At 42.0% G+C, this 21,237-nt stretch overlaps 1 protein-coding gene across 2 annotated transcripts; it reads left to right on the top strand.

The window, feature by feature from the left end:
* Positions 1-366: 366 nt before the first annotated feature.
* LOC128764715 (semaphorin-4G-like) lies at positions 367-20,549 on the top strand. Of its 2 annotated transcripts, XR_008415790.1 has the most exons (16): positions 367-607; positions 5,491-5,793; positions 10,469-10,617; positions 11,239-11,301; positions 11,376-11,474; positions 11,546-11,636; positions 11,705-11,815; positions 12,403-12,557; positions 13,627-13,802; positions 14,618-14,762; positions 15,274-15,496; positions 15,606-15,721; positions 15,814-15,968; positions 17,324-17,382; positions 17,949-19,678; positions 20,049-20,549. XR_008415790.1 is itself a non-coding variant. In XM_053874746.1 (15 exons), the coding sequence occupies exons 2-15, from the start codon at positions 5,601-5,603 to the stop codon at positions 18,977-18,979; spliced, it is 2,766 nt and encodes a 921-aa protein (XP_053730721.1). In that variant the 5' UTR covers positions 367-607; positions 5,491-5,600; the 3' UTR covers positions 18,980-20,549. The 2 variants fall into 2 exon arrangements, 1 of the variants encoding a protein (XP_053730721.1); XM_053874746.1 differs by having other exon boundaries at positions 17,949-20,549.
* The last annotated feature ends 688 nt before the right edge of the window (positions 20,550-21,237 follow it).

Here is a 21,237-nt window from a genome sequence, read left to right as displayed (position 1 = left end):
TGAGAAATGTGTTTTGAGGATTGACTCGCTCTCGGTGTCCTCATAATGAAACTGAAAATTCAAGATAACTGATGAGAAAAAGTGTTTTCATATTTAGAAAAAGGTATTTTTTTTTCGTAACCAAATTGTAGTCCGCAACACTGATATCATCCAGGTATTGCAATTAAAACATTAACTTTACTTATTTTTATTTGATTATTCCCACGTTTTTTCTGTTCTGTTTCGTTTTAGGCATTTGTTAATAAGAACGTGGGTTACTGAAACATACACTAGGTGGCAGCATTCCGCCGTCACCCGGCAGAAGCTTCTCGCCTCTCAACCACCTTCAGTCGCTGAAGTGTCAGTCGTACCTGCTCAGTCCGGTGGAGCTGTCGCGCGCTCACCAAGTCAAACAACGTACCTAACGCTGGACAAGAACATTCGAGCTTGTTCTTCCCTAAAGAGCGCCCTGTTTGTTACGTCTCCATACGTAGCCACGTCGGGAGGGAGGGCCACCTGCGCCGGCTGAGGAAAGTCTCTGCTCCCGCTGTTGCTGCGCCTCACTCGGCGTCTGTCGCCGTCCGCAGCCCGCTGAAGTCCAGCCGGAAACACTCGTCCTCGACTTGAGGTAGGAAGAGGCTTGACAAGTCCCAAACTCTTGGGGCACTTTGCTACATTTGTAATGTTAGAAGGATAGAAAGCACCTGAATGAAAGATTTAACTCCAGCTGTGGAAACTCACTGCAGCTGTCGATGCTACTGCAAACTATTCTCTTTTTTATCATTCATTTTAGGTTCAGTCTGCGGTCCAACATGAGTTATTTAAAACGAGCAACACCGAGGTTAATGCGTTTTCTATTGCTGCCTGAAACCTGTTCAACAGCCTGGCGTTTTTGTTTGCGTTTTATTGTGTCCGCCAAATGTGGATTCAAACATGTCAAGCTGTGACGCCTTTCCTCACAACTGCATCTTTTTATCAAGTGATATAGCTACCTACTTCCATTCTCATGTATTAGGAATTCAAAATTTAAAAAGCAATAATGCAATAATAATTTTTGTATGTTGTGTATTTTTAGATGTTAAAGACGTTTAGATGTTTAGACGACCTGAAGTTTATACAGTAAGTGAACTCGGTAGTAACGTCACGTTGGAGATGCACGTTGCGCATGGTGTGTTTTTGTTTTCATGTCTCACCTTTCCTGGCTACCTTTGTGTTGATCATGAGCAAACAATGATTCAGGTTTGCATGGTGGCAGTACACCGGACGGACATGTTTCCTTTGTGTGATGCCTCTCCAAGAGCTGACATATACTTACAAAATATCCAACTATAGGATACTTTAGTGATGGCCTTATATGCCTAAAATGATGTATTTACCAAGTACCCAAAGGGTTATGGCCTGCTTTCCAGGGCCACATTTTGCTTCTGACCTCCAATAGATGCCTTAACTAGAGTACTGGATACAAGCACGAGAGATTTTTTTTTTCTGTTTCGGAGTCCCATGTTTGTGTCTGGGAAAAGATAAAAAAAATAGATATCTGAATTGAACGAAAAAGGTGCTCAGAGAGCACAGATCTCCAACAGCTTTATAAGAGCACACGTAAACAAGCGTGGCGTCCCACTATGGCTTAAATGACAGCCACAACGCCTTCAGAAAAATGACCTCTCAAACGTAGCCTCTCATGTAACACATCATGGAGGATAGATATGATCATGGTAGCATTTGAAGAGACGGACTGCAGCTGATTGGAGAGAGATTTACTTCCTACTTATTATAAAACCTAGCGTCTTTGTAGTCACCAACATGGTAGAAGTCAAGACTATAGTTTCGTAGTATTTCAAGTATTTAGTCAGGTATAGGATCTAGTTCAAGTAGTTCCAAAGTGTAGTCAGAAACTCGCTCAGATTCATGTCCTCGGTGCAGTACAGTTACAAATGTTTGGTTGTGAAACAGTCTCATTTCTGTGTCAGTGCTGATGTATTTATTTTTGCTACCATTTTCACTCTAGCCTTCCGATTCAAACTGTAATCACAAATGTAGCATTGGAAGAATTTAGTCACCAACATGGTAGAAGTCAAAGCTCTACCATCTGCGTCCTTGTTCCTCTATCTTTTATTCTTTTAGGGAGAGGTAGTTGGGACGCCACCACAATTTCAAGATTTTAGTGGAATCCCGGCTCTTCCAGGATTCAGGAATTGTTTTGTCGTCAACATTTTAAAATCTGAAATTAGTTCATAACGTGTCAAGTTATTTTGCTGACAGACAGACCGATAAATGCCATTAAAAACATCACAGGTGAACTGATCGGTTCGATGAGAACTGGAACTTCATTCAGTAGAGCAATGTCTTGTTCTTTAGCCACAGACCCGTCGCCGCTTCTCCCAGTGTACATCTTTGCATGGACGGCCAGTATGAAGTCTTTCTGCTCAAACATCCAAATGGTTGCAGCTGAATAAATGCCACTGTGTATTAACAATTATTAGTTGAATAAAGAGGACAGTACCGTCCTTTAGTGTTTGTCACTAGTGTGACAGGTCAATAGCTGCAATCAATCCACTCTGAGTGAGAAGAATTTTGTAAACACAAAGTGGGTCTCAGTTTCTCTCAATGACTGTGAATGTATTCTCTTCCAGCCTTTGTTTGTCACGCGCGTGCAAACCCACACTCCGACAGAATACCATTTGAGTTGTCTGTTAATGGAGCTGTCTCTGCTCTGCTTCGAGCCGCTGCGCCTTCTTCAGGCACTTTTAAAGATGCATTTTAATTGCCCGAAGAAATCCAATCTGTGAATGAATGTCAGGGGACAGAGATTTGGTGCCGAGGATGATTGTTGAGGCTAAACTGAGAGGCTGTTGTGTCGCTCTTTAAATCTGTGTTAGCGTAGCACCAGGCAGTAAACTGCTCTATTGAAGCTTGTGCAATAGAAGTGCTCCACATCACCATAAACCATATAGTGACCTGTTTCATGTTTTAATCTGACCCATATTGGTTTGTAAAACTAGGCTGAAATGTTCATTGTTTCCGTTCTTATATCGTAACTATATTTCACCCCATCATAGTCTGTTTTGTCTGTTTTTTATTCAGTATCTTAAAATTATTATTTTACCTTCACGTATACTAAAGCTGCGTTTGTGGAATTTATTATTTTCTGTAGTTTCCATTTTTATTAGCATTTGTAGAAATATATTTTTGTATTCCTTTAGCTATTGAAAGTTAAAAAAAAAAGTTAACATTCTATTGTTGATGTGCCTTACATTTATCATAATCCATTGTGGCTAAATTTCTCATCTGCCATGGCTGAAGTTTTTGTGCGCAATAATCTTATTTAGTGTTCACCAAGACGATGTTTTATGATGATTATAATTTTTCTTTATCCTTTTTTTTATTGCACAGTTTGTAAAACTAATATTAAGTATTAATTCACTCTTTCTTTTTGCAAATGATAAAAAATATAAATTATATATATATATTATTCTTTTTGTATTGGAGTACTGACAGTCTGTCATTTCAATTTGTACTATTATATTTTAGAGATGTCATTGTCCGTTCCAGTTCAGAGACATCCTTCACTGTCTTCAACAACACAGACAGTTCTTTTTCTTTTAGTGATAGAAATATGTGATTTTTCCCAGCAACGCCAATTTAGGAACTCAGCAATGGTCCCTGCAGGGATTTAGAGTCACAGATAGGTGCTTTATTCTTTTCATATACGTTTATAGAGTTTACTAGAAGTCATAACTTCCTCTCCTGAGTCTGTGGGAGTTTCAACTTTAAAGACACAGCTTGACTATTTTGGGAATTCTCTCCTCTCTGGGTCTTGTTCCGCAGTGGAATATTGACATTCACATCACAGCACTCGTCTGGCAGATTATCACGTCTCAAACTTTGCCCTCATGGATTTTGCTCCCGTCTGTTACGACTGCTGTTTGAACTGGTTCCATTCTTTATCGATCTGGATTGCCACAGGTTTTCTTTGAATCCTTCAATCCCTGTTGTCACGCCAGCTCATGACCCCGTTTGACAGAATCGTTGGGGTTAATTATGTTTTCAGCTCGGGTTGTTGACGATATTCAGCTGCGTGTCACATGACCACAGATGCTCTGAGAAGATGAGATGACGCCTCTAATAATCTCCCCTGCAGGGAGGAGGCATGTTTTTCCAAATGTTTCGCTTTTACTTCACGCATTTTGAGCGCTCCCCTCTGTACTTATATCATTATAACTGAGTCAGATGTCAGAATGCTCTTGCGAGGGGTGGGACTGCTTAATCTATATTGATTGATTACAGACAAAAATAATCGATTGGTATATCACTGACTAATCGCGTACAAACTTCACTGAGAACATTTCCAGATGCACTTCATTGTGCAATGATGTCATAACCGAAACCTCCATGATGAAGATTGCAAAAAGAACGCAAAAAAATAAAATTGTTCTGTGCAACAGGGAGTTCACTCCCCCCCGGTGATATTGTGATTTGATGAATCATGGTTAATTTATTATAAACCTGTAATTATGAGTCCTAACCCTAGTCACAGTACAAAATATCTTTATCCTGCTACTCAATCAGTCAAGCAGTCAGTTTCATCATCTAAAATTGAATTGAATTGTTTATATAAGGTGGTGCAAAAGACTTGATGTGTCAAACACAACCATTGATTCTTTTTTACTTTCAAGTGCATTATAGGACATGTAGTGTGAATGATGGGTGTTTTTCTCTCTCTTGGCTATTGACATGAGACATCATGTTTAGGGCCATATATTACCTTATCAGAAGCCATGTATGGCTCACAGTCCTTGAGTTTGACCTCTTTGGGTTTGAAGTCTCAATCAAACTCGGTTGAATATCACCTTCTGAATCATGGCTCTTTTTGAATAGACTGTTTCTAAGTAGCTTTATTATCAATATTTATTTTTATTCCATTCACGGTCCATGGTTGTCTGTATTTGATCTGAGATTGAAACTCTCAACACACTGCCAAAATGTTCTTCAGACAAAGAGTGGGATCACGGCTGTCTTGTGTTTCCCACATTGACATTTAATGCCTTGATTCTACTATCCTCAAATAGAGGTGTTGTTACTGCTGCTACAGATTTTTGTGCTTTCCACGCCATTTAAGACCGAGATCATCAGTTCATCACAGTCAAGGTTTCCACAAGTCTTTGCCTTTGTGTTGAAAAAGTCATGTGTATGGGGTTTTCCTTATTGTCCTGCTAACCTCACATGTCAATAACCAAATGACATCACTGGCACCTTAGGCTGTTTTTCTCTTTGCTTTTATTAGTTAGAATGAATGTTTGTAACAAGGTCTCAAAAGAAAGAGACCAATGACAAGTAAAATGTAGTTACTTCAGGTGAATGACTACAGGGTTTGTTTCTAAAGTTACTCATTATGCTTACGTCTGTTATGTGTCGTATCAAGCTCATATAAAAATGAGGTGCTGTATTTCACCGCTGCATATGAGTCTTTGATAACTATATTTCTTTGGTTTGTCTTTTCTCCTTATCCAGGTTTTCTCCACTGCAGCCTGGAAGTCTGCTTGCGTGACTGTGTGTGTGTGTGACCCAGGGTGTGTGTGTGTTTGTGTAGGAGTGTTGTTTGAGGGAGCATGTGTGTATAAATGCCTGTGCATGTGTTTACTCTCCGGTCAGAGAGTGTGTGTCCCAAGAGGCGCTCGACTGAAATGAAGGGAGCTGGATCATCAGCGCTGCAGCTCCTGCTGCTCACCGCCTGCCTGCATACGGCAGCCGGTCAACCGTTCAGATCACCGCCGGATCTGGATGTGACACCCCGCCTGACAGTGTTGTCCAACAGTAAGCATCTACACTTTTGTTTTTTAATGCTGCGCTGTTTACGAATCCGATTGTTTCCATCTCAAGACGTTCACTAGCGTTGCCTTGAGATTCAGCCTCAGATCAAAGACGTTTGTGCATCCCTGCAGTACACCCAGGGAGAATACTCCACTCTAGTTGTAGTTGAGAGAAGCCTGTATCCATGACAACTGTTGTAATAAAGAAGCAGGCAATTTTTACTTGTATATTGTAAGTGCAGGATCATCATTTGTCACCGCGCCAACTCAAAGCCTTAACTGCATCACACGACTTCCACTTCTTAGTGTTGGAATTTGTCTTGACTGACTGTTTTGTTTATCAAACAACACCCACACCAACACTCTTGTTCATCCTCCTGATCTGAACATCTTGTTGTATCTAAATCATCAGCTGCCCACAGAGCCTCCTACACGATTCGGCTCCACTCTCACTCCTCCACCATCCATCACTCGCCCCCTTTACCTTGAACCGTATCTTATAAACCTTTTTTTGCTTCGGGCTTTCTTTTGCTTTTGTTCTTACAAACTTTGAATATGGCTAAAAATGTGCTTGGATTTTCACAGGCTAAGATTGAAATTGCCAAAATTGTATGCCAAACAGTCTAGGAAGAGAAAACAAATATTTTGTTGCTTTTAAACGATAAATGAAATTTGCAGTGAATACCGGACTATAGAGTGCTCTGGATTATTATAGAGTGCACCCACTAAATTTAAGAAGGAATTTAGATATTGTAGAGATTGTTATATTGTTATAGATAATGTAAACCGCAATGATTTTACCTCCAAGAGTGAATAGCGGGTGTAAAATATATCTGTTTCTACCTGGGTTGTTGTAAAATATATACAGTAGAATCACTCATTCCATTTCTAAAATGATGTCATTACCTTTCTATTTTCTTTCATTATAAATGATCTATTTTAATTTGGAATATGCGTCCATTTTTTTTCTTTTGAGTAAAACAACACCCAACACCCCAAAAATGATCAAGGTAAAGTTATAGGCTTGTTTCTATTAAGTCAACATTGGTTTTATACATGTTCAATTTTAATGGTGTTGAAGGGTTATTTATTCTTATCTGGTGTGAGAAACAGAGTTGGAGAATGGTCCATTTTCGTGCTGGGTAGGCCCAAACAGATTTGGGTTGATGTGCTATGCTATTAGTATTTTCATAATTTATATAAAGTAGCTGAACTCTAGGAGTCTTCATAAGTAAGGTAGAAAGCAACTGGTATCCAGGGTATTGAGTTTTGTCATTTGATTTCTACTTTCCAGGTGCATCTGTGTCACATCTCTGGTGTTGTGCAAATGTACATGGTGCCAATAAGTGAGAGGGGCCTGTGAAGCTCTTCCTAATCTAAAAGCATGGTTCATGCTTTACATAACAGCAGATATCAAATGGACGTTTGGACTTTTGCTAATGAAGCTCTTTTACCTGTAATAGGCACAACTGAAGTGCTATTCAAGCGTCATCATCAAAGCAATGATGACAGGCTTCTGATTATGAACATGCTGAGGGAATCATAGTTTCTGTTGGTTAAAGTTTTGATCAGGGCTGTAGAAGCTTCAGTCACATACCAGGCACTTCTGCTTCTGTCCTTTTCTAACTAAACTTTTTGAATAATATTCAAGTGATGTAGCCAACATACAAGTTCGGAAAAATGTTGCTTCCTTCCAAGCTGTCTCAGAGTATGTCTTTTCACAGTCAGAACTGAAACATTCATGTCCAGCTTTCTGTTTGAGCCTTTGTTTCCTAGATGAGCTGGCAGATTTTTCATGATAATCATGGATTCAATTCAATATATACCATTGTAAATAGATCTTACTTTTCGTGGGTTTCCAAGAATAAACCAATAACAGTTAATATGTAAAGTGAAGTCCAAAGCCTGGCAGGTCATCGCCCTGAGCTGCTGATCACCGATGCGTGCTATTGTGGGGTGTTTTCGAACTCTGTGTACTGTTCCGATCAGCTGAGATCCCTTCTAGTGTTTGCTTGGTAAATGCTGATCATCACGTCTCGTTTTACTGCCTCAGACAAACGTGCTCGCCAGACCTTTAGGTTTGGAGTGTCACATCAGCCTCTATTATTCTGACTGCAACCGTCTCAACTCTTCCGCGCCACTATTTTCAGATAATTTCCCTGACTCAGACAATCCAGCCGTGTGGAGTTGTGTGTCCTAATACTCCCCTTACACAGACAAAACGTCTCTTCTCCAGTGTCTTCAGTGACAAAGAAGCACTCGTACTGTGTGTTGGAGCACAGAAAGCGTTATTGTCTGAAGAATCCCACTCAGTGTTCAGATAATACTTCCTGTCTTCCTCCTGCTGCAAAAGAGGGAGGAAACAAGGAGCAGAAGCTGATAGTGGGTTTTGTGACACTGAACTTGATAAGACTGTAAGCCAGTTGAAGGAGAAGGAGGAAGTTGCAACCGTGCCAGTTGTTTTTCAATATTTCCATTGCTACAAAAAAAAAATAAGTTGGCTCAATTTATGCTGACATCTTGCTTCAACGATTCTGGAAATCCATAAATTATGATGAATCTTCCACAGATGAAGTAACTGATTGAAGTTGGGTGAAGTAGATTGTCATTACGTTTTATTTAACCTTGTCTTTGTTAGTTTGGCAGACATAATTAAATGTTTTGAGGGATCTTTCCAAAACCTCAGCCTGAACCCATGCAGTATTTGGATCTTTTCCTGTTTAAACAAGGAGATGCTTAACGTTTCGAATGTCACGCTTGGACCGGCGGGTGTCGCTAATTGTTACCTGCAGACTACTGCTCAGGAAGCAGCTGTCTCACTTTCATGAGCCCGGAAAACTCTCTGTACGCTGCCAAGTGCTGGTGCTTTAAATGGCATTTTTACTTACCGACGTAGAGACCCTTCAATGCGCTTCTCTGCAGAGCATCTTTCGTGCATGTGCTGCACAATGCTAACTTTATTGATGCAAACAGATTGAAAGGACCTCCACAGCAGACATGCGGCTGCCGAGTGAGCAGCAAGTAGGGAGGAGCAGACACATCACAACCAGCGGGGCTTTGCCAGAGCGCCAGTGTCATACGCGATCATTTTTTGCGATCAGCAATGACAAGCATTCACCGATCATGCTGATATCAGCTGATCATGATCAATGGTCGATCGTAGCGTCCCTAGTGTTCGGCAGAATGCAAGACAGGTGAAGAAGAGAGTGTGGACAGGGTGGAACAGATGCTGATGAGAGAGTTGTTGTAGAGGAATAGCTAATGCATAGATGTTGGCTGACACTGATGTAGTCCTGATGGTTTGGACACATGGAGAGGACTTGGAAGGTGTTAGTTCTTAGCTGCTTCTACTGTCCAATTGGTTCAGAATATATACATCAGCGTCATGCTATGGTCGGCTAGCATGTCAGCTGTCGATAATAAATGGTCTTCTTTCGATAATTAAACAGTTACAGTTCATTTTAATCTGGCTGAAACTTGCCTTTTTCTAAGTGTTTGCAGGCACTGCCGTGTCATGTTTACTGAAGCTACAGTAAGTGCATTTCTCATCGTCTGCAAGTTATGCAACTTTTCTGGCGCCTCACAACTGAAGGGAGCAACTTTATGACATGTGTGAGTGTGTGTGTGTGTGTGTGCTTACGCCGAGTATATGTGAGAACATCATTAGTTTTTCTACCCGCCAGGCGTATTCGACCAAATATAGACTGGAAATGTAGGAGGACATGCCGCACCAGCTAGCAGGGGAAAAAAACAACTTCAATCTACAGAAATCCAGGGACAGAAATAGGAGATCATGTTTGGCCTTGATGTTATTATCTCCTTGGTTTGGTTGAATCCTCCCGCTCTTGTTGTGCTGACACGTTTCACTTCCCAGCAGGACTATTTATAACTCAAATGAAAAAAAAATGGGAAAAGGAAATATGGTTATTGATGTTGTTGTGTGACGATATTTGGGAGCCTATTATTATTATTGGGGTTAAATATACAAGTTGATGGATAAATAAAGCAGTTGCAGCTTTCACATCTCGATAATGTAACAAATATTGATAACTTCTGATGCTCGAATGCTGTAATCTGTCTCTGAAATAATGAATCAGGCATCAAAAGATTGAAATGAGTTGTTAAAAAGTAGTGATTTTTTGATGTTTGATAATTATGATCACAATGTACTATTTCTGTACAAATGGTCACTGAGTCTAAGTTACACAGCAGCTCACTTGAAAGACAGAGAGGTTCCTTTCTTCTGGATGTCACCGAAGGAGCTGCTTAATGATGTTGGAGTGTTTTTTTTTCTTGGTAGCATCTCATCATTACCCACCAGATCAAGTGATCATTCCGGGACAGAAGCAGAACCTTTATAATTATATATTATATTTTATATAAAAAATGGACAGCTGATGGATGATGTCCATCAGTTCATTATGGATCACCAGCTGTCAGTATGACTTCACAATCCTTTTCACATGTGCAAGCAAACTTTCCTCTTGAGCTGCGTCATCTGTCAGAGACCTGGTGTGCTGCTGCATCAGCGGTGTTTTGCTCATTTTGTGTTGTTTAGAACTAGTACAAGTGCCAGGAGGAATGAAAGTGTTTATGAAGATGAGTGAATAACTTAAGCCTAAAACCACACACGTGTTCTTCACAATAATGTTTGATCATAATGTGTCATTGCTCGTCAGGTCTGCAGAGCTGCAGGCGTTTCGAGTCCTCAGCAGTCGACTACAGCACCATGCTGCTGGAGCCTGACGGCCAGCGGCTCTACATCGGGGCCAGGGGCGTCGTGTTTGCACTCAGTGCCGCTGACATCTCAGCCGGTCCCGCGCTCAACGTGAGTGTTTTTATCTCCACGTGTTGTGCTCATCGCACACCTGCCATAGTCTCATTTGCATCCTGCACTCCCTCATCCTCTTTTCTGCCCCGAGTTGACATGCTACATCCATGGTCAGGGTAATTTGAATTAATACAGTCATTTATTTCAAAATTTTCTCAGAGACTGTGAACTTTCGCATCTTTGATGTTTCAGTGAATTTAATCAAATATACTTCTCCACATCACCATGGTTGCGTCTTGCTTCTGTTGCTGACACGCATCCACTTCTTAATTTATCCATTTTATAATGTATCATGTATAAAACATTACAAGTTATTTTTACCTGTTTTGTTCTGTATAAACGTTGGAACGCATTGAGAAAATACCACAAAGTCACCATACACACTCCTTGCGTTTTCCAAAATTTTAAATCATGAATCAGGATTTATGATCCTTTATGTGACAATATGTTTGCTGGGGTTTCATCAGCTGACAGTCCTTCAGAGAATTATTTTACATTAAAGAGCATACATTTCATTCTTCTCCCTTTAACATCTGGTTCATGTGTTGACAGAGAAACATTCAGAAACGTGATTCTCCAGCTCTTTACTTGATGCTCATATTCTGTTGTGTTTACTAGATCACATGGAGGACGTCAGTCTCTCAGAAAGACCTTTGTTTGATCAAGGGCAGGGACGCCGTGGTGAGCCCTCTAACTTGATTTCCCATGAAACACCTGTGTATCTCACTCGGGATTTGTGCTCCTCTCTTTGTTAGACGGAGTGTTTCAATCACATCCGCTTCCTTCAGAGGTTCAACTCCACTCACCTCTACATGTGTGGGACCAATGCCTTCAGTCCTCAGTGTGCATATATAGTAAGTACACTGAATGCTAGTCTTCATGTTCCAAGCTGCTTTGGAGGGGTTCAAATGTTTGTCTGCTTCAGAGCGAGGCAGAGTTTATGATGACGTCCATTGCAGACGGAAGGGACAGGAGTCCTTATGGACCAAACACTGGCTACACTGGTCTCCTGGTTGGTACGTGACTACTGGTTTGGGCAGCTAAATGTGTGAAAACAGGATATAACATTTTGCCTTTCCTCTAGATGGCCAGATATACACGGCAACACAGTATGAGTTTAGAAGCTTCCCAGACCTCAGACGCAACTCATACCCCATACTGAGGACGGAAGAAGCACCCACACGTTGGCTTAATGGTCAGTTGATCATCTGCTATGAGCATTTAGAACTAGTCCTTACTAGTTCTTACTAGATCATTGGACAACCTTACTACTCTGTAGGGTTGTCCAATGATCGGAAACCATGACCTAAGTCTGACGCCGACCACATATATGCTGATCTGCATCTTTACGAAGGGTTTTCTTTTCATGTTTCTCACAGACTGTATGAAGAGAAGTTTGATTTTCATGAGCTATTTGAAATTATTTTTCTACGGCTTTTTATCTTTTAAAACTGCTTGTGATTTCTCATATTTGAGGTATAATTAAACTTGTGAGAAAAGGGAGTTGAAGGACATTCTGTACTGAAGTTTTCTTTAATTAGTTGACAAAGTTTCTCCAATTTTACTTGACATGAAGTGTGGCATGTTGTTTTGAAGCTGTTGGAGCTAAAAGAATTCCTCACATGTATTTGAATGATAATAAGTTAAGTTTAAGCCATTCTTGAGAAGAAATTAGACATTCTCTTGACTAAAAAAAAGTCACTCTGACTAAGCTCATATCTGTATCCTGGGAATTTCTGCGTGTAAGTACTACTGAGAATCTTAAAACATCTCTCTCCTCAGAGGCTGACTTTGTGGGCTCGGCCCTGGTGAAGGAAAGCGTTGGCAGCGCTACAGGTGACGATGACAAAATATACTTCTTCTTCACCGAGAGGAGTGAAGAGCAGACCTCCACCTCCAGTCATAAATGGGTAGCACGAGTTGCTCGGGTCTGCAAGGTGAGAGAAGATGTGATCTCACTCCAAACTTGAGGAATATTTGGGTTGCAGTCAGCCAACCATTCTATCGCTAGTGACTAAATATAGCAACTTGATCTTGTTATATATGTATCAAGTGAAACCAAGTCCACGTCACAAAGCTTGCTCCTTTCAGTGTGGATTAATAGGACTTTAAAGATATTTAAACTGTCACATGGTCAGTGATCGGCCTCTTCAATTTTATAACTTGAAGATTAAAAAAGCCTAAAGCACCTGGAAGTGAGTACTTAGACCAGGCCTGCACGAGTTAGCTGATGATCGATGATGGTCCCTTAATAAAGGAGGGATGGGGACGGCATGTATAACTAGACCCGGAGGGTGATTAGAAGAACAGACTGTGTGCAGCTGATGAATAATTCGGAGAATCAGCGTCGCTCACAACCACAGATAGATTGCTACAGGGAGAAGTGTTGCACAGGCTCGGCTCATATGACTGATTTATTTCCTGCTGCCAGAGACAAAGCAGTTTGTGAATAACCTTGTGGACTTTAACAATTAATTCTGGAACCATAATGAGACATTAACGGGAACCAAGAGGAAAAAAGATTGTAAATGTGTGTTTGGGACCCATTCAGACTTCAACCGCTTGGCTTTACAGATTATGACATTTAGTTTTTGAAGGGATATTGCTTTCTAAGGAATATTTCTGTATTTAATCCTCTGTTTTTCACAATTTATTTTTTAAATTTACATATATACTCATGGTGGTCGCTCATTCATTTATTTGCCATTTATTTACCCAGTCAATTCTTTTGCCAATTCTAGAAATAAATAAATATGTTCTAGCTCAGCAGAAAAAAATATCTTCCACCAATGTTTATTTAAGCTCACTATAGAATGATGGAATATTTAGACTTGTTAGCCATCATAAAAACTGATTATACTGTGTATTCAAGCTGCATAATTTGCCTATTTAAAGTACTAAGAGTTATTTTTCATACTTTTTAAGTTTTCTTGTAACATTTTGTCTGGTTTCTTTTACCATCTTTCTACTTATTCAGTTATTTTCTTTTTCATTCTCACTTCATAGGGTGATAAAGGAGGGCGCTTGACCCTCCAGAAGCGTTGGACATCCTTCCTCAAAGCCAGACTAACCTGCTCGCTGCCGGAGTATGGTTTCCAGTTCAACATGTTGCGCAGCGTGTTCGTCGTGAGCGGCCCGCAACCACAGAACACAACGTTTTATGGAGTCTTTGGCCTGGAGTGGTGCGTACCGAGTTCTGTGTGTCATGTATTTATACAGAAGACCTGTTCATCCGAAAATTTTCCTAATACAGTTTTATTATTGTTTGAATGTGTCTCTGATTATTGACTGAATACACTTGAAGGAACGTTCTGCACTCGAACACCTCTTGTTATCCAACGTAATTGTGAACCGAATGAACCACTAATAACAGTTTAACAAGAAGGATGTAGTAGAGCACTTTCATTGTGAAATACACAAGGCCGTGTGAGGGCTACATCCAATCCAATGTGACCTTGGGAATTGTTCCCAAGCTCACAACCGATTGCTGAACCTTTAGAGAAATGATTTGAGCCATTCTGTGGTCCATGAAGTGTTGTGGCAGGAAGATTTAATTTAATTTAGTTTTACTTGCATAAAAGCTAGATCACCATTAGCTGTTAGCCAATTGTATCATATTAAGGACGTCTTTGAAGAATAATTTATTGACTGTGGTCAAATGTGTATTTTAAAATATTATAAATATACCTGTTTCCTTGTGCTGGGAAGCCTTTACTTTGACTTCCTGTCACCACACACGCCTCTTCCTTCTCCTCTTCACCCTCTTCCATTTCAGAGCTCAATCAAATCAACTTGCTAGTATCTCCTGCAGCACTGAGCCCCTTCCTCTCTTTCCCATGCCTTCTTCCTATTAGTCTCCCTCAATCTTTTCATCTAGGTATACGACAACATACTGTACTCCCGTTGCTGTCACCATGGCAACTCTGGGTTTACTGCATGTTATTGTTCATGGTGTGCTCTGCTCTTCCTCACACGAGGTGTGTGTTGATGTCTTTAGGAAGAAAGTCAAGGCGTCTGCGGTGTGTCGCTTCTCCCTATCTGACGTACAAGATGCCTTTCAAGGACCTTACATGGAGAGCCAGGATTCGGGCTCTAAGTGGAAGGAGTACACTGGAAAGATCCCTGACCCAAGACCTGGAACGGTAAAGAAGCCTCTGTGTAGCAGTTTTTCTCACGCAAAACCTCAGATGAGTGCTGACGGAGCTGACCCCAGCCAGAGATAAGTGAGTAGGAGAGCAGCGTGGCTGAACATAAGGTTTGCAGCCTCAAGGATGCTGCTTATCTAACTTGACCACAGCTGTGGTGACAATGACTACAGTGCTGCACAGCTGGATTTAGAAACGTTATCCACCCCAGTGTCACCTCATCACTTTGAAGGGCTCTGCTGAGATGGAAATGTTTTACTAAAAGCCTCTTAGAGGAGTGGGATGAAGTAGTAAAAATGCTTGGGTCAGTTCCAGAGGAAGCAGAGCAGCCTGCAGGCCAGCAGCTGACCACTGCATTAACCTTTCATTTTGTACAACCATGCTTGATGCCAAATTGAAAAACTCTTTTTTTTTTTACACACATTTCATTTACAACACATTTCCTATTCATGTATCATTTCCATTTCATGTTCATCAACAAACCAAACCTGTTCTGTTGCTGCTGCAGTGTATAACCAACGCTCTGAGACTCAGAGGCATCAACGAGTCCACCTCTCTGCCAGACGACGTGCTGGACTTTGTCAGGCGACACCCGCTGATGTCCCGGGAGATCCAGCCATTAGACAAACGCCCTTTGCTATTTACAAGATCCACCGAATACACCAAGATGGCTGTGACCACTGTGCAGGGCCTCGATGGACAGTCATATACAGTGATATACATGGGGACAGGTTTGTATCAGTGTGTTGTATTAACAGCTAAGATGTGGATTAAAGTATGGATATGTATTTTTCCTTTTTATTTTTCTGATGCTGCAATATTAACGCGTGTGTTTTGTAGATGGAGGTTGGCTGCACAAAGCCGTTGAAGTGGGTGGTCAACTTCACATCATTGAGGAGGTGCAACTGTTTGAAGAAGCCCAAGCGGTAAACAACCTGCAGATCTCAGACAAACAGGTCAGTGAGACCGACACACACACACACACACACACACACACACACACTTCAAGCTCTTTCAACAGTAAATATGTTTACTCTTCCCCCCTCAGGCGAGCGTGTACGTCAGCTCTCGCTCGAGCGTCGTCCAGCTTCCCCTCTCCACCTGCAACAGATACACGTCCTGCTACGACTGCATTTTCTCCAGAGACCCTTACTGCGGCTGGAACGGAGCGGCGTGTGTGGACGTCCTGGCGCAGGCCGACAGGTGGGTCCTGGCGTGATTGGATCGGTTGATTCTGGATAATGCTGACAGGTTTGTTTGAGTGACCTGAAGCGTCTCAGTGACCCTGTCAGTTCACAGAACAGTTGCATAATCACAGTGCAGGTGAGGTGAGTGTGGCCTGTTGGTAAACATAACATGTAAGTGTGTGAGCTGACGGCTCCAAAAACAAATCTTTCGTCATGTTTATGTTACCAGGCTACAATTCTGTCTCACCGTGCTCTAGTCACTTGGTTGGTGAATCGCTACTTTAACATACCATCAGCCCTTTACCGGAGTTTATCTGACTCTCACGATGACTGATATAGCAATGAGCCATCCCGCTGTCAATCATTTCCCTTTCATAGTTTTTATATTATGCGATAATCTTAATTTATATTTATTGATGAGGGTGTGGGAATCATTTGGCTGTCCGGGAAGTCCAAGTTACAGGCACAGGCATCATAATGTATTGCATTTTCACTCTGGACGTGCAGAATTATCAGACTGTTTTTAATAGACATGTGACTGTTCCTTGATCCTGCCTTAGCAAACAAGCCTGCCCTTGATAGTAAAGGCCAAGATTGTAGTAGTAGTAGTAAACCTTGATATCATGCGTTTGACATGCACATGTTTTTGCTCTCATCTCAGCTTGATCACATGGTTTATTTATTACCAGATTTATCTTGAGAATAGATTAGATTAAATATTGCAGACATATTTTACGGTCAAAGAAATTAAGAAATTAATGCTGTAAAAATAAAGACATTAGTCAAATTAATAAACAATTACGACAAAATAAAATAAGTAGACTAAAGGATACTATGAAGTACAAGTGTAGTGACTAAATATGATTATTTATTGATTCACAGTGAGGATCACGATGGAACATATGTCCCCTATTAGATCACCGTCCTAATTGCTTATGTTTAAACATCAAGTTTTCTTAAGATGTATCAACTCCTCCTTTAATTCAGGGGTGTAGATACATATTCCTGTCTGAAAGTATTTGGATTAATGTCTGAAAACATTGTGACACACAGTGAGGTGGACAGCTGTGATCTCTGTATCGACATGACTCTTTTAATATGGCAATGGTGCTGACGAAGGTGGTCACAGTCTGGGTAGCTGCAGATCTTCGGATCACGTGTCTAATGGCATCTGTGGTGCGCTTAAAATTTCAACTTACGCTGTGGAACTTGTTATATTTGAACCATTACTCAGCAATAACTGGAGTTGCAGGCCCATAAATGGGACTTGACCGACTCCTCACTAACAAAGATGCTACGGATATTTCAATCCAATGCTCAGAGTACCAAAAGGTGTTTGTCGCAGCTAACGTGCGTTTCTATTCTTAACAGATCAAACTTGATTCAAGACGTCCAGCTCGGCAGCAGAGGATGTGAAAACGCTACAAGAGGTGAAGTCTGGTGAAGTCTTCTGGAGAGCAGTCTCCTTTCGAGGGGAACAAGTGATAAAATAAATGATTCTTCAAAGAATCACATTTGTCATCGGAAGTCACGAGTCTCTTTGCAGGATGGTTGTTGTGTTGGCAGAAACCCGTCCCTGTCAACTTTAATCGCTGTTTTTGCCGTGAAGAGTCTGTTTGATTTTCAAGGCAGGCTGACTCCCGCGCTCTGTCTTCTCTGTCTTTAACTCAGAGAAAGAGAGCATCATCTCAGCCTGCCTTGTGTGAGGCGTCAGGAATTAGAAGTTGATCGCTCCAAGTCAGCACCAGGAGAGGAGTAATTACATAGAGTTCTCCTGCACTGCTGTTTGATGTCTAGCTTTGTCTTGAGAACGAGCAGTGCGCTTGAGATGAAGACGACTGGTGAGACATATTAAGTTGTAGAACTTTTGTAGCACATCTTTTCAGTTACAACAGATGAACAAAGAGTTTAAAATTCTAAAGTATGTGAGCAGAGGATTCCCTCATCTGACTCATGAGTTCTCTTCTTCATCTCTATTTCATGTGTTTATTTCCAGCTGTTAATACGCACACTCGCTCGGTGAAGGTTGGGGATGACGTCCTGCTTCAGTGTGAGCTCAGCTCCAACCTGGCTACCTCCCTGTGGACACTGGAGGGGCGTGAGCTCCAAGGCTACGGCCTCGACTCCGGCTTCCGGATCGGCACAGATGGCCTGCTCATTATTGAGGCCCGGCAGGACCAGAGTGGACAGTACATCTGCTACGCCGTGGAGAATAACATCAGGGTCGCCATCAGAGCTTATAACATCTCGGTTCATTTGGATTTGCCTCCTCTTCGCCCCCCTCCTCCTCCTCATCACCCCTCACAAGTCTCTGTGAATACTGATGAGCCCGATGTTAACGTCACCGCTGCGTCTCAAGCAACTGAAGCCCCAAATGCTGGGATGCCTGTGCCTTCAGTCCCCGTTCCTCAAGGTCTGCAGTCCAACAAGAACAAGGAGGCCATCTATCTGTCCTTCATCATCGTCCTGGGTACACTTTGTATCGTGCTCACCGTGGTCCTTCTTTACGTGAGTTTCTGTCTGCGTGGGGACAACAACGGGAAGTACTCCATCCGCATGGCGGCTGCCGCTTACCCGAGCAGTAAGAGCCTCAAGAAGAACAAGAAAAAACAGAGGAGCTCAGCTCACCTGGAGCTGAAGACCATTTCCAGTCACTGTAACGGGAACGGACTCCATAACGGTGTTTCCAAGCAGCTGAATGGCGACATCCATGACGAAGTCTTTCTTCAAATTGTCCCAGGAGAAGCTCACTCCACATCTAACGGAGGGCCTCTCCCCCCGGCCCCTCCACTCCCACCCACGCCTCAGCTTCCCTCCTCTCCTTGTGACTTCCCAAACGGGCTGTCAGCGACGCTGCCCAGCGTGCTGCGCAGGATCAACGGCAACAGCTACGTGCTGCTGAGACAGAGCGAGTCTGAGAGCCCGTCGTCCCCGAATTACTCTTTCGCAGAGGAGCTCAACAAGATTTTAGAGAAGCGGAAACATACTCAGCTGATTCTGCCGAGGCCAGATGAGAGCTCAGTTTAACTCGATAGCTCCCCCTGTGGTGGGAGGACTGTGGTGCGCTTCCCCAAAGTACCTCCTGCAAGGCTTATTCTGGGAGATCCATGCATCTACCTCATCTGCAGTCGAGCCCGAGTGTTTGATCCAAGAAGTGCTCAGATCGACAAACCATGACGCCTTCTGACTTTGACAAGAGGAGGAACCCCTTTGGAATAATCTGAAGATTGTCGCTGCTTAACTTTCATTTTTGGCTGGACACGGACCTGAGTGCCAGTGTTTTGTTTTTAAAATTTGAATTTCACACTTTCAGACCTGCACTAACTGAAACAAGACTTTAATGTTCGAACTTGGCACTAATAAGCAAATGGATTTTAACAAACTCACCAAGTAACGGGGGTTGTTGTTGGATCTTGTTTTTAGATGATGCAGCTTGGCATGTATTACAGTGAAAATTTATTCATGGATTCACAATTGAAATAATCATTCACATTTTATTTGTTTGAATGACACGCTGTAATTTAGCTGTGCAAGTGGTATTATTTATAACACGTTTTGTTTAAAGTTCGAATGGAATTCGATGTGAAACATAGGCAGTATTTTGTATTTAGAAGCAAATATGGCCGTCCAAGAGGAGCTTTTGGTTTCATATGTTCTAGGAAAGCATAGCTTGGTGGCCACTTGCTCTGAGCGGAAGAGAGGTCTTGGATGCCAACATAATCTGAGGTGAGCTATGAGCGTCTCATCTCATAAACCATCTGCACATTTTGTTTTTTCATCATATATAGGCTGTTTAAATAAAACCTGTGAATGCAGAGGGAGGCAGGTAGAACATTGAAGAAGTAGGAAGGGGATGTTGCGATTAATGGAGGTGAAGAAGAGAATGCAGGCTGCATGGAAAAGGTGGAGGTCAGCTGGCTTCATCGGATAGCAGTGAGTGGAGAGGCAGGACATGTTGGACTAAAAATTGTTCATGGATGTGGTGAATGAGGACCGGTGGAGGATTTAGTGTGGCATAAGAAGAAAACTGACAGTGTCCTGATGTAGCAGAGAAAACATATCTGACTCTGCTGCTTCTGCTTCTCTCTGTTCGCAGGTCCGTAGCGCACTGTTCGACAGAAATCTCATAATTTGTCTCCCGTCCAGCAGCTTGAAAGCATGCTTGTAATTGAACCGATGACATGGACCTGACAGCAGAAGCAGAAGAGCTGCAGCGTGAGTCTGCACAGACACTCCTGCATTACTTTCCCACAGTGGGATTCAATGGCTGAATCAGTCGCAGCGGCGTTTTATTGGGTTTCACGTGGGCCTGTAGTTGCCAAATAGTTTCTCTCTTGATGCATGACTTGTGTTAGTTTCTATTTAGGAAGTTTGAGTCTATTTTGTCCAATGTGTAAATGTAGCTTAACACAACTGCTGGAGGCGGAACCCTGGAGCTGAACACATGACTATTTAATGAAGAAAACACTTGCCTTATTTGTCATTTACCCATTTACTACTCACGTTTACTTCAAGTCTGTGTTCAGCTCAAGTTCACTCACGGCCACTAACTGGGTTTCCTGTTTCACATTTCATCGACAATAAACGTTGCACTTTGCCCTCTCTCAGCTCCTTCTTCTCTGCTCATATTTAATTGCTGTTTTCCACTTCTGCTGGGAGTATTAAACAAGCTGTTCATCCGTCATATTACTGGCGCAGCTTTGTGCCAGAGGACCATCAAGTCCAGTGTAAACATTGTGTAACCATCCTCCTGAAGAGGAGGCCTGGCTCTTTTTATAGATAACGTCTTATGAAAATCCTAAACTCAACATAGTCCATTAATGAAGCTGACACTATTGAGAGTGGACTCATTGCTCTCTGACAGATGGAGGCTCTGTAACAGTGCTGTTGACCCATGAGCCGGATGTTTCTGTCATGGTTAGCTCTGTCCTACCATCGCTGCTGATTCAGCAGCATTCATGACAGTATTGTGGTGATTGATGTGTCCAGCTAGGAGGAGGTCCTGGGGCGGACCGAGGACACAGTCAAGAGATTGTGTTAGTCTCCCAGATAAGATGTAGAAAATCTGGACCTCTTTATGTCAGCTGCTGCCACCACGACATATCTGCCGGTTAAAAACTGACTTCCAAGAATAAGTTAGAGAATTGAATCTGTTTATTTCAGAACACTTCCTTAACATGAAGGGATCACATGTTGTTGTTTGGTTGTTAAGTTTCCATCAGGGCCATTGTAACAGTCACATGACTGTCACGCCCAGTGATGTTTATCGCAGCGACGTCAGTAGT

The sequence above is a fragment of the Synchiropus splendidus genome, chromosome 9 (assembly GCF_027744825.2).
Source record: "Synchiropus splendidus isolate RoL2022-P1 chromosome 9, RoL_Sspl_1.0, whole genome shotgun sequence".
Classification (NCBI taxonomy): domain Eukaryota; kingdom Metazoa; phylum Chordata; class Actinopteri; order Syngnathiformes; family Callionymidae; genus Synchiropus; species Synchiropus splendidus.
Note: the sequence above shows the minus strand (reverse complement) of the source record. Positions and strands in the feature narration are given on the sequence as shown.

Coding starts and splice junctions, on each gene's coding strand:
- LOC128764715 (XM_053874746.1), top strand. CDS start 5,601: ATGCCTGTGCATGTGTTTACTCTCCGGTCAGAGAGTGTGTGTCCCAAG. Junction 13,803..14,617: donor GGAGTCTTTGGCCTGGAGTG/GTGCGTACCGAG, acceptor TGATGTCTTTAG/GAAGAAAGTCAAGGCGTCTG. Junction 15,497..15,605: donor AGTGATATACATGGGGACAG/GTTTGTATCAGT, acceptor TGTGTTTTGTAG/ATGGAGGTTGGCTGCACAAA.